A 13,329-nucleotide genomic window follows, 5' to 3' on the forward strand; every position below is an offset into this window, starting at 1 on the left:
TTCTATGTAGTAATAAATTCTTGGGGTTGGTATTAAATAATTATTAAGGTGGTAGAGATATGTAGGCAGTTTTTTCTCTCTCACTTCTTTTTCAGCTTAAAGTTTTAGAGGCTTGCAGATTTCTAGACAGGTAACATTTTTGCTAGACCTTACCGCATAGATATCATCCTTGCCAAGAGCCATTTTCTCTGGAATGTGGAGCATATAAAGTAAAATAAGTATAGAGAATGAGGTTTGAGTCAATGAAGGACTTTAAATGCCCATTAGAAGATTTTATATTTTACATGAGAGTCAATAGGAAATTAACATTTCTTGATCAAAGACCTGACTTGGTCATATCTGTACTTTTTACAGCTTTGTGGAGGATGGATTGGAGAGGAAAGACATGTGACAGGGAGGCTGCTTAACAAGATTTTGTAATGTGCTAGACTCTCATGGTTGTGTGGATGAAAAGAAGGGTATAAAATGGATGTCATGGTGATAAAACATGCAAGCTTGTGTAGATATGATTAGAGAGGAAGAATTCTGGAAATACATATCTGCTTGTAAAAGGCCTGGGAGGCTGCAGAACAAATGGAGGACCTATGAGGGAAAGTGGTTTAGGGAGAAAAGCAGTGAGTTCTCTTACGGATATGTTGAATTTGAGGTGCCTGTGGGATAGCCACTGAAGATAACCATTAAATACTTGATGAAGTGTCTGAGGAGAGAGTGGGAATTTGGTCAAGGAATTTGGGTGGTTCAGATGGACCATTGAAGCTGATGAGATCACCAAGAGAGTACGTAGAGCAAATATGGTCTACATCAAAAACTTGAATTGATTTTTCATATGAAGGTTACATAGGGATGAGGATCCTGTAGAGGAGATGTCAGGTAGAAGGAGAAACAGTGATGTAGGTCATGAACTCCCAGAAAGGCAAGAGGATAGACATAGAAGTGTGATCAATAATGATGTTTGAAGCAGAGAGTTAAAGGAAAATGAGAATACAGAAAAAAACTATTGGATTTAGCAATTAAGAAATCTTTGATAATTTAAGAGAAAGAGGTTTCAGCGGAGTGGAGTGATTTGAGACAGAAAATTAAGGCTTTTTCTAGGCTTTGGACTAAAAAGGGAGAGTTCTAGAATGCTAATGAGAAGGAGTGGCAGGAGACAGTGGCAGGAGAGGTTAAAAACTGAAAAAGAGAGAGAGAAAAGGAGAGGGATAGGGAAGTGTGTGCAGATTAAAGTGACAGGCAGAATGAAGATTCACAAGAATGTCAGAAAGATGGATAAGGAATTCTGGGTAAAGCATGGGGTCACATATAGAGTATCAGTATATGCAAAACCATATTGGGGACAGGAATCGAGAGACTAGCGATAACTTGAGGCTAGTATGTCTTAGAAAAGACTTTGAAAAGTGAAGAATGCTTTTAGGATAGATAGATGAGTGGTCATAGGAAAGGTAAAAGGGATTTTGAGAGAGAGAAGAGAGTAAAAAAGTCATTTGGATTGAAGAATTAAGAGAACAAGTTGCTTGGATCATTAGCATGAACGTAGAATTATCTCTGAGAAGGATGGCAGGAGAAACAAGCATTTATTAAGCATTGGTTGTGTTCAATATATTAGTGTTTTATCCATTATACCACCTACTTGCCAAGAAACAGCAAAGAGATGAACACTGCAAGTAGAAAGGTACTAAACGCAGGTGAGAATGATGACTCATAGATTAATAACAATAAAGATAAGGATTATATGGAATAATATGGAAAAATATGGAATAATTTGGAATATGGAAATGATGGATCTCACAAAAATAATGCAAGTAAAAAATGAGGTCAACTAGATGGAGTCAGAAGATCTGAGTTCAAATCGAGTTTCAAACACCATCTCTGTAATCCTGGGTAAATTATTTAACTTCTGCCTCAGTATCCTCATATATAAAATGGAATAACAAAAGCCTCTTTTCCCTTTCCTGTCTCTTTCACTTCTTTTCCACCCCTGCCCTGAGTCATCATGATGATCAGATGAGATAACAATTGTAAAGCACTGCTTCCCTGGCACATAATAGGCAGTATATAAATATTAGCTATTATTATTGTAATGATCAAAAAAAAGCAGCATAGTGGCATACCCTTCTCCTGTCCTTGGCTTAAGGAGTAGAGGTCCAATAGAAAGAGTAAATATCAATAATCACATGAAAAGAACACTCCAAATAACTAATAGAGAAATCCAAATCATAGCAACACTCTCTCACACCAAAAGACTGGAAGAGTTGACAAAAAGAAATTTGACAGAAGTTGGAGGGCTTATGGAAAAAAAGTCAATAGTAATGTACTTTGGGTGAAGCTGTCAGTTTGTCCATTCATTCTGGAAAACAATTTGGAACGAGGGCCAGAAAATTATTGAAAGAACTACACCAAAAGAATTTTAACCCATCAATACCACCACTAGATTTATACCTCAAAGAGATCAAAGAGAAAAAAGATGTATATATACAAAAATATTTATAGCAGGTTTTTTAGTAGTGACAAAAACTGAAAATTCAGGGAGCGTCCATCTGTTATGGAGAATGATCAAACAAATTATGATATATGAATACATTGGAATATTATTGTGCTGTAAGAAAAATGAAGGGGACAGTTTTGGAGAAACTTGGGAACACTCATGAATTGATGTAAACTGAAGTTAGAAGAACCAAGAGAACAATATATACCATAACAATAACATCAAGGGGCAGCTAGATGGCAAGGTGGATAGAGCACTGGCCTTGAAATCAGGAGGACCTGAGTTCAAACATGGTTTCAGACACTTAGCTCTTATTAGCTTTGTGATCCTGGGCAAGTCACTTAACCCCAGTTGCCTAACTAAAAAAAACCCTATAGCATTGAAAGAGAAGCAATTTGAAGAACTTGGGTTGTCTGGGCAACCCCCTGACTGACTATAGTTTTAAGAGAACTGATGTCTTCTGTGGCCTATTTCTGGCAGGTGATAAATTTAGGGTATCAAATAAGATATACACTTTTTTTGGACATTACCAATGCAGGAATTTGTTTTACTTGTAATAAAGATTTTTCTTTTGCCAGTGGAAATGGAGAAAGAGGAAGGTTTTTGTCAGTTGAAAAATTATTAGTTTAATAAAAAGCCTACTGCATAGCTCTAATGATATTTTAAGATTTATTTTTATTCTCTACTTTGTGGCACTCTACATTTTTTGTCAGCCTCATATTTAAGTAATCAAAAATTATTTTCTGAGGGAGATTGGTTTTTTTTTTGTGGTTGGATTTTTACTTTTAACTTGTTCACTGTCATAGAATATTAGAGTAGAAGACTTAAAAATTCTCTCATTATAGAGATTGGAAGAGCCAGTACTAGAGATCCTGGCCATTGCTTTCTAATGGCACACCTCCTCCCCTTTTTAAAATTTATTTTTTCATAAAACTTTTATGAAAGTTAACTTTAACACCCCAAACAAATTTCAAATTCCAAGTTAGGAGAATCTAAATAATGAGTTTTTACTGTGTTTAAACACAATATCTAAATAGTTTGATTTATGTAAGTAACTTTGTAGGGAAGTCCATTGTGTAATGATTCCTCATTTAAGGGATTTTTTTTCCCCCTTCAAAGACTAAACTAAAAGTTATATATATTTAATGCCCTTTATTACCATTTTATATTTCTTTTAAAGATTACTTCAGTATACATCATTATCTTTTATATTTTTTGAATACTCAATGAGCTGAGTGTTTGCACTTTATCATTTTTACTGTTACTATAAAATACTTCCATCTGAGGGCAAAGTCTTTTTTTGTTTACAGTGTTCTGATTTAACTGCCCTTCAATTCAAGAAGTTACCGTTCCAGCTCATTTAAGAAATAGTTGATCCTAGATCTCACTGACAAGCCTTGGAGTCAGAAGTTTTGGCTTGTGGATGAAGCCACTTGTAATCACTCCTCTCCCGGAAGTAGAGAAAGCTTTTCTGCCTCTGCGTGGCCGTGGCTGGGACGGTGGTTAGCTGTATTTTTAGAAGCTGTCCTCGCTCCACAACTATGTAAGCCCTGGGCGAAGATGGTAGTTTGGAGTCACAGGGTAAACTGGGCTCCTTTCCCAATGTGTGCAGGCTGGGAACTGAGCAGGAAGGAAGGCCTGTTTATCAGGCTCGGCCGGGCCACTATGGCTGAGTAGGCAGCAGAGCAGCACAATGTTGTCCTGGGACAAAGCAACTTTTTCACTGAGTGGCCAAATATGTGAGGAAAAAATTTTCGGGTAAGTGAAAGAGAAACTTGCGCATTTGTGTCGAGCCTGGTAGACATTTGTGGAGCTGGGATTCTGGGGAGTGAGCCGCACTGTTGGAGCCAAGTTTTGGCTTTGTCTCCAGTGGCTTTTTAGACTTGCCAAACAGTTTGCACTAGGAAGTTAACAGAGACGCGGGGAAGCAGTTTACTTCTAAAAATGCGAGCCTGATTTTTTTCTTTAATTTTTGGGATTTATTCAGAAATTAAGGTGAGCCTGCAGCTGTCTCATTTGTAGGAAAAGTGATTCTTTGCTTCTGTTCAGTATGGGAATCTGATGTTTCTTTTCTTTCATTTTATTCTCTGAAATTAGAAAAGTTAGCAATGATAATAGCAATTTTTTTGGGGGGTGGATTATCCCTGGGATTTAAAGTGTATAATATTTGTTTTGAGAATATTATTTTTGTATAAAAGTCTTATAGAAATTAATTCAAAACATTCCTTTTACAGTTGTAAAGTACAAATTTTGTTTTCACTGGAACTTATTGCTTTCTCCCCTTAATGTTCCTGCTTTTTAAAATGTAATTTATCTCATAATTACTTAGAAGAAAATCTTTATATTTTACAAAGAATTGGTGGATTTTTAAAAGCATGTGATTAACAAATTGTATATGTTTATTACTTTATGTATACAGTATGTATAAATGTGGATAACAAATGTTTTTTAATCTGTCTAGTGGAGTGTGACAATATGAACCGCTTTGATGGATCGGACAGAAATGTTCGACAGCATCAGGAAGGCTTTTGGAAAAGGCCAGCCCAGAGATGGAGTGGCCAAGAACACTACCGCCTGAGCCACAGTGACAGCTATCATCAACATGGGAAAACGGACCTGAGCAGGTAGAAGCCTGTTGCTAGCTCACTTCTTGTTAGTATACACAGAGAAATTGTGCACAATAACTTTTTATTCCCCAGACTTGCGTGCCAGGTTTTTGGAGGCATACAAAACATTCTATTGTCAAAGCACCAGTGGTGGTTGATATTAAACTAGGAGTAGGATATTTTTTCATTACTTCCCTCTATTAGCCCTTATAGCTTAAATCCCCTTTTGATTAGCTTCATCACAGATTTTATCCATAGTAAAATGTAGACTTTGGGAATAAACTCTGAAACATCCTTATTAACTAAATTTTTCATTTGTAATGCCTATAGTTTTGTTTTGTTTTTTGCTTAAAAGATAAATTCATGAATCTGTATTTTGTCAGTGCTGGGTACTGATTACAACCCTTTAAAACTTAGTAGAATTGTTGTGGCCAAAAAAATCATATCCGTGCAGCCCAACTAGTTGGTTATTATTATTATTATTATTATTATTATTATTTTTTTTTTTTTTTTTTTTTTTTTTTTTTTTTTTTTTTTTTTTTTTGCTGAGGCAGTTGGGGTTAAGTGACTTGCTCAGAGTCACACAGCTAGAAAGTATTAACTGTCTGATGTCAAATTTGAACTCAGGTCCCCCTGACTACAGGGCTGGTGCTCTATCTACTGCGCCGCTTAGCTGTCCCTAGTTGGTTATTAATAATAATAATGTTTTTATTATAATTATAATAAATAATATATAAATAATTCTGATATTTATATAGCATTTAATATGTGCTTGGAACTATGCTAAGTGCTTTATAGTGATCATCTGTTATTATTTGCATTTACAGATAAGGGAAGGGGGAGATACTAGGAGGTTAAATGCTCCAGGATCACACAGCTAGTAAGTGTTGAGGCTGGGGGTTTCTAAGCAGAGCCAGACTAGATTTTGGATAGTACCTGACAATGATATGGAATGATTGTTACGGGCTGTTTGTTTCTTGCTGAGTTCAAATTTTTCTGTGGACGGCTATAAATTAACTCAATATACTGTATGAAGTGAAAGGTGATATGTGTAATGGGAAAAACTCTTTCATGAGGGGTAGGATCTTTTTAAATCTCTTTTCCACATGATAACTCAAGCCTCTGATTTTAAATTAGTTCATATCACCTTTTTTTCTTCTTTTCTTATAAGATAGAGTTCCTTTTGCTGTGTCTCACTTAAAGATTATTGATGTCTCTGACCCGAGTTCAAGTATTATCTCTGAAACATACTGGCTGGGTGACCCTAGGTAATAGCTGGCTGGTCTCTCGAAGGAATTCCTCTCCAGGACATTACACTGATGAAATCATAGGAGCTGCAATTTCAAAGAAAATGTACCAATTAAAACACAAAATATGGCGGGACACACCTGAGATACTTTTAAATGTTCTTTAAATAAATAAACACATTTTCTGTGCCTGAAAGTTCCACTCTCTGGGATATGTAGGCATGCATTTTTTCGCTTCTTATGACAATTTAGCATTAGGTATGTATATGTACCCTCTTTAATTGTAGGGGGTATAGTTACCTAATGAAAAGCTTGTGTTAGAAGTCACATCTAATCCAGTCTGCCTCTAACTTTAGGAATCTTTTATACAAAATTCTTCACAGATGTCTGTACAGTCTCTGCTTAAATATATTCAGTGACAGAGAAGTAAATAATAATGTATGTTTATATAGTATTTTGAAGTACTCCCAAGGCAGTTCCTTCCACTATTGGCCATTGTTCATTTTCCATTGTTTTTTCTCAATGACTTAGTTTTTAGACCTTTCAGCATCTACTTTACCCTATTTTGGATATTATTTTGTGATGACTCTTAACATTGTGACACCAAAAATCAGATGTAATCTCATCACTGTACTCATGTTAATGCAGTGTAAGCCTAAAGTTGTGTTAGCTTTTCTAGCAGCTGTGCTATTAACTCAATAGAAAAATTCCTCTGCATACACTGAATATCAGAAATGTGGAAATTTTAACTAACCTTAAAGCCGTCTTTGTGTCCTACTCTTTGTCTTCACAATTCCTTAACCTCGTTGACTCTCCTGACTGCCCTCCTAACATCTCAGTCATCAGATCACTGCTGTGAGCACAACCTGGAAGCAGGTGTATCAGAGCAAAGCTCAGCCTATTCCAGTCAGTGTTCAGCTGAGATTTTAGGTACCCAGCTTATCCTGAGGAAAGGAATCAGGCAGAGCAATGCTGTCCTGGGTGGAGAGCAAACATAAGTGTCACTTGAGAGTTGGCTCAGGACTGGCTTCTGACCCTGTGCAGGCCCTGCCTCAGTGCTTGCAGAAGCTGTGGTAGAAGGAATTTCTCACCAGGATGTCCCTAGACTTGTGGAATCACAGCAAATCAAAATATTTGTCCCTCTAGTAAATTGAAGGGACTTAAAGAGCCAGTTAAAATCTTATACTAAGTCTCCAAATTTGCTCAGTAGATTACTTCACATTTTATTGGGCAAATCAAGATTTTCAGGTATGATTCCACATCTTGACTGCTTTTCCTTTTCCCCTTCCTATCTCGGAATACTTTTTTCTTTACAGAAAAGATTATTAGAAACAACTAAGGTTACTAGTAATTTTTATATTTTAAATTAATGTCAGTAAAGTAGCTTTTTAAGTCTCCTTCAGCTTTCTTTACCTATTCATTTTTATTCAGGTTTCCTTAATGTGACTGTAGTTTTTCTGTCTTCTATTCTTCTCATTCTGCTTCCTTCATGCTTATTATTTCATATTTTTTTCTCAGACATATTTTTAATTGAACTACATTGTCTCCTTATTCCATTCTACCACACTTCTTACTTCTTTTATACAACCGTACTTCTAGCCTTTTTCAATTACATGCAATGCTGTCATAGTTTTTGAATAGGGTTCGTTTTTGATGATACTTCCAAGGATTTCTCCTAATAATGGAGGTTTGGATCAAATTATGTTATTTTATATTCTACCATATTGCTCTCCAAAATTTTGAATTCCACCAGCAATGAATGATTGTACACATTTTTTCCACAACCTTTCCTGCATTGAAAATACATTGATTTAATTTTTTTTTACTGCTTTGACAAGTGTAAAGTGGTGCTTCAAAGTACTCTTATTTTCTATCCTTTTTATTAATGAAGTGTTGAACATGTTTTCAACTGATTATCATTCATTCATGTTTATTTTTTAAGAAATTGTTTGTATCCTTTAACTTATCCATTGTGGACGCATTCACCACTGTGACTTTTAATAGTTCTCTCTATATATTTTAGATATCATTTTGGAGGTTACATTTGCCATATTTATTTTATTTTATTTTAATTATTTTTGTTGCTCAGAAAGTTTTTAATGTAGTAAACAGCAACTGTTTTGTCTTCAATTATTATTTCTATTTACAAAATAAAAATTTAACTTCCCTCCACAATTTAGGTAAATAGTATTATATTTCTATTAGAATTTGTTTTAAGTTGTTCATGGAACTTACTGAGGCATATAGTGTAAGGCAATGTTATCAAATTCAAATAGAAATGAATCCTGGTAAACTGCCTAGTGATGTAAAAAACTACAAACTAAGATTACCTAAATAGTATTTTTATGTAGTTTGTTAAACATTTTTCAATTATGTTTTAAATCTGGTTCAGGTCTTACTTTGGGCATGGCCTCTTTTACCCCCAGGCTGTTTGACACCTCTTGAGTGAGGTATAGGTACCTAATTTTTTCCTCCCAAACTGACAGCTTTCCCCAAAATGTTTGTTAAATAATAGTTCCTTTCCTAGTCTTCTTTGTTTTATAAATATTTGTCATATGGGAACATTTTGTATACATTTAATAGTGTATTAATTTTATTTCATTTTGTGTGCTCCCTCTCTTCCTTGTTACCAGAAAGTTGCACTGGCACTGGTTTTGTAATTTTTTGATATATTAGCATACAGACACTCTCTTCCCATCAGCTTTCCACTTCATTGTGACCCCTCAATATTCTTGTCTACTTGATTTCCATACAAATTTCGTTCTGATTTTGTCTAGCTTTATAGAGGTCCATATTATTTTGATTAACATTGATTAAAAATGAAATTAATTTGGGAACTATGGTAATTTTTGTCATATCAATCTGACACATTCATAACCTATCATGTTTCTCCAGTTACTTAGGGTTTCCTTATTTTGATTGTCAGAGTTTTTAAGAGTTCTTTGGATGCAGATTGTGTCTAATTGTAACTAAGTTTTATTAGAAACAGCTGAATTTACTAAGTCTTTGCCAAATATGTGATGCTTTTTGTATCTGTAAATGACCTTTTAAGGTTATTTTTTTCTTGATCTTTATTATTTGTAGCCTGTGTTTTGACATCTTAGTTTTTGGGGACAACACCTCTGATAGCTTTTACTTTCCTATTACAGTTACTAGAATTTTTACCACTTTGCCACATTCTTGCCTTTTTTGTTTTTGGTGAGGATATTTTTTAATAAATATGTTTGCTTTTGGCCCAAAGCATGTATGTTCTTTATTGTATTAAGGAAAAAATCCCTTAATCTTTTCTGAGACATAAACCCAATAAATATAACAATAAAATATTAAATTCAGTATAATGTAAAAATATGAATAAAATACTAATCAATAGAGTATAGCAATACATTAAGAAAATTATTTCTCATAACCAAATGGGGTTTTTACTAGATTTACAAGATTGGCTAAGTATCAGAAAAACTGTCATAGCAATATAAAATATATTTTTAAAATTTGGCAACATAAGTCCTTCTGCTTCAATAAATCACCCTACCTTTCTGAGGCTGAGCCTTTCACCTTTGTCCTGTAGCTTCTGTCCTACTTCTTTGGAAACTTGGTTTTCTCTATTTTACCACTTCTTCTACAACAGTTTGTGTTGCATACACATTGTCCCTTTCTATTGCCCCTTCTAATTTATCATCCTATTTGTTTTACTTGGTCAAGATTACAGAATGAATTGTCTCTGCATGTTGCTTTTACTTTCTTACTGGTCTAGTCTCTTCTTTATCTCTTATTATCTGGATACTCAGCCCTTCCAACTGCAATAAAATGATTATCTCCAAGGTCAAAAATGACCTCCCAATTTTTTTTAAGCCCTCAATTTAATTAACTTTCTTACAACTTTGAACAGAATGATTCCATTCATTTAGCAAGTATTTCCTAATTGCTTTCTAAAGGCAAAAAGCTTTTTTGTTATACACTCTGAAGTTGCAAAGAATAGGATACAAGCTCTGTTCTCATGAGGTTTACTATTTATCAGGAAAGCTAAGACATCCATAGAAATAGTATCCTTTAACATAGTAAGTATCAAGTTCTATGTCTCCAGACTGCTACTCTTAGCTCAAAGGGAATCAGAACAAAGTTTTTAATGCTAGAGATAACATTTGTATTTAAACTTTAAGTGTAGGTAATTATACAAGTAGAGTTGGGGCCAAAGGAAAAACATTTCATTTGGAGGATGTAAGCAAATATGCGAAGGTAGAAATGGCAGGGACTGGAGTGAGATGGAGATTCTTAAAGGGAATGGAAGACAAGCTTGAAGGGCTTAAAGCAGTGTGCCTGTAACAAAATTTAATAAGGCCTATATTTGTAGTGGAGTGTATGGATGTGTTTGAATAGAAGGAAGGAACCTCTTTATAAAAGGAAAGCTTTAGGTAAGGTTCCTTAGAGAGATTTTGCTTCTAGTCTAACATTTGTTTTCTTCAACTATTGTGATTACGTTTGTCTCAGTCACATTCATAAGTGCCTCAGTCACACAAATTTAACATGTTAATGGAGAGAAGGGTTCAACAGTTACAAAGGCCTTATAGTAACTAGAAATTATTTGGTATCCATTGTAACTACTCAAACTACGTTTTTGTGCTGAAAATTTTTTTTCTTTTTTTTTCAGAGGATCTCCCTACAGGGAATCTCCTCTGAGTCATTTTGAAAGCTACAGGGGAAGCAGTCTTTACCAGGGTCCTCGGATGTTGGTAGATGTACCCGAACACACTGTGATGCTGGATGAAATGACTCTTCTGCACATGGTCCAGGACTGCACTGCTGTAAAAACCCAGTTGCTTAAGCTAAAACGGCTGCTGCATCAGGTCAGTGTGAATTAAATGGTTAAAATTCTAGCATCAGGAAAACATCTGCTGGCCATGAGTTGTGGGTATGGTTCATTTTTCTTGTTATTTCAGAAGTATGCATTTAAATTTCTTATAAGAATTATGCCTGCAGTATTTGATTATTTGAAATAAATGTGAAAGGAAGAGACATGAAAAATTTTTATAGAACATGTGTGATAGTTAAAGATAAAAGATTATAAAGGTACTGCAAATTGTTGCCATTAGTACATACCATTTTTGAATAACATTATTAATACATTATAAGGAGATCCCAAACTTCATAGTAATATTGTGCTGGATGGTTATTTTTTCTCTACTTGTCCCCAGAGAATCCTTTCACTCCCGGATAGAAAGAGAAAAGTCCATCCAACAAGAAAAATGGTTTCTTGGCAGGCTTAGGATAGCAGATTGCATAGAGTATAATCTAATAAAGAGGTATCTTTCTCTCTGAATGTCTGCCAACTGGGTGATCCTATTCCATCAGTTTCCAGCATGGTGGAAGATGTTTGGCACTTGTAGTGGGGGAAAGATAAGGAATGCCTTGGATCAGAACTGGAACTAAAGGGGAAGGTTCTGCTGGATGAATGAATGAAAGAAACATATATTAAGCACTTTACTGGGGATACAAATAGAAAAGTAAGCCACCCCTTCTGTCAAGGGGCTCGCATTCTAATGGGGGAGACAGCACACAGGCAGGGTTTCAGCTGCAAGGCAGATGGAACAGTCCCCTGGTCCTTGGGGTACAGAAGAAAAAACAGATGGTCAGGCGTCTTCTTTAATGACATTTCCACTGATGAAATCCTATCAGTTTCTGACAGTGCCAAAGGACATTGGTGACAAGAACTTTCTTTTCTGAGGCTTTAGTGGTTACTCCTGGTTGCTGAGTTAGCAGATCTGAGGATTGGGGGAGGGGACAGTAATAGGTAAAGTAGTTCAGCTCACATTGGGTCATCATCATCATTGTCTAAATTTATAAAAAACTAAAATATTATCTCATTCACACCTCACAACAATCCTGAGATGTAGGAGCTATCATTATCTTCATTTACAGATGAGGAAACTGAGGCAAATAGTGTTTTAAGTGATTTACCCAAAGTAACACAGATAGTAAATGACTGCAGGCTTGGTGCTATATCCAGTAAGCCATAATTGCCAAACTGTAACTCTAGGCTTGGAGAGCACCTGGAGGAAGGCAGAGCTAATAGACATCACCTTTCCCACAAGGATAGAGACGACTTATTCTCTAGGGAATGATAAGGGAAAAATTGTGGGGGAGTGATTTGAGAGGACAGAATTAGAAATTAGCATACTGATTATTATGTAAGGTCTGGGCTATCAAGCTACTTAAAATTCTTTTTTGCCACCTTATGATAGACTTTTGGTTATGGCATTCACTGATTCATCTTACTTCAGCAAATATTTAAGTGCCTCTTGTGTGACATTAGAACATTGTTCTGGGTGCTTAGGAATGACCAGAAATCAGCTAATATGTGGTTTCTTCTTTCATGGTATTTGTAGTTCAGGAGGAAGATGCGATAAATACACTAATAACTGTAATATAAAGTCATATATGATAACTGTAGAAGTTGTAATTAAAGAGTTTTGAGTAGATAACTATCATACCTATATAAATTATAGCATTATAGATTTATAACCATTGTAGAGGGTCTTTTGGATTCAACCCTTGCATTTTGCAAGTGAGAAAATTAAAGCTGAGAAAGAACCCTGTCTCTGGGCTCACAGAGCCAGTAATGATCTGAGGCAGGATTTGAACTCAGAAGTCTTCCAGATACTATGACCAATCCTCTAACAACTGTGCTATCTATGTGCAATAATTGTAATATCTCCAGTGCTTTAAAGCTCATAAAGAAATCTATAAGAAAAGGCATAAGTGTGAATGATGGATTGAAAAAAAGAATGTAGAGGTAGGACTACTGTTTAGAGCCCATTTTAATAGTTAGCAGAAATAATAATACAGGCCTGTGAGGTAGCTGTGGAGGCATCAGAGATTTGGAAGCAAAACAAAAAGAAGAATCAGGATTAATGTGGAGGTCAAACATGGGAAATAGGATGAATGCTTGGTGAAACTGCCAAATAATATCAGAAGTGGGAGCATTTCTTAGGGGGAAAAC

General features: G+C 35.3%; 1 protein-coding gene across 11 annotated transcripts in view; it reads left to right on the top strand.

Moving 5' to 3' along the window:
- CCSER2 (coiled-coil serine rich protein 2) overlaps positions 1-13,329 on the top strand; it is a 114,846-nt gene that overhangs the window by 51,906 nt on the left and 49,611 nt on the right. For 9 of the 11 annotated variants that reach the window (XM_074296376.1, XM_074296379.1, XM_074296380.1 and 6 more), the window contains 2 exons: positions 4,944-5,106; positions 10,981-11,176. In XM_074296376.1, the coding sequence (XP_074152477.1) occupies positions 4,944-5,106; positions 10,981-11,176 (359 nt within the window). Of the gene's footprint in view, positions 1-3,740; positions 4,241-4,943; positions 5,107-10,980; positions 11,177-13,329 lie in introns of those variants that run through there. The other 2 variants (XM_074296386.1, XM_074296384.1) reach the window with 2 other exon arrangements.

The sequence above is a fragment of the Sminthopsis crassicaudata genome, chromosome 2 (assembly GCF_048593235.1).
Source record: "Sminthopsis crassicaudata isolate SCR6 chromosome 2, ASM4859323v1, whole genome shotgun sequence".
Classification (NCBI taxonomy): Eukaryota; Metazoa; Chordata; class Mammalia; order Dasyuromorphia; family Dasyuridae; genus Sminthopsis; species Sminthopsis crassicaudata.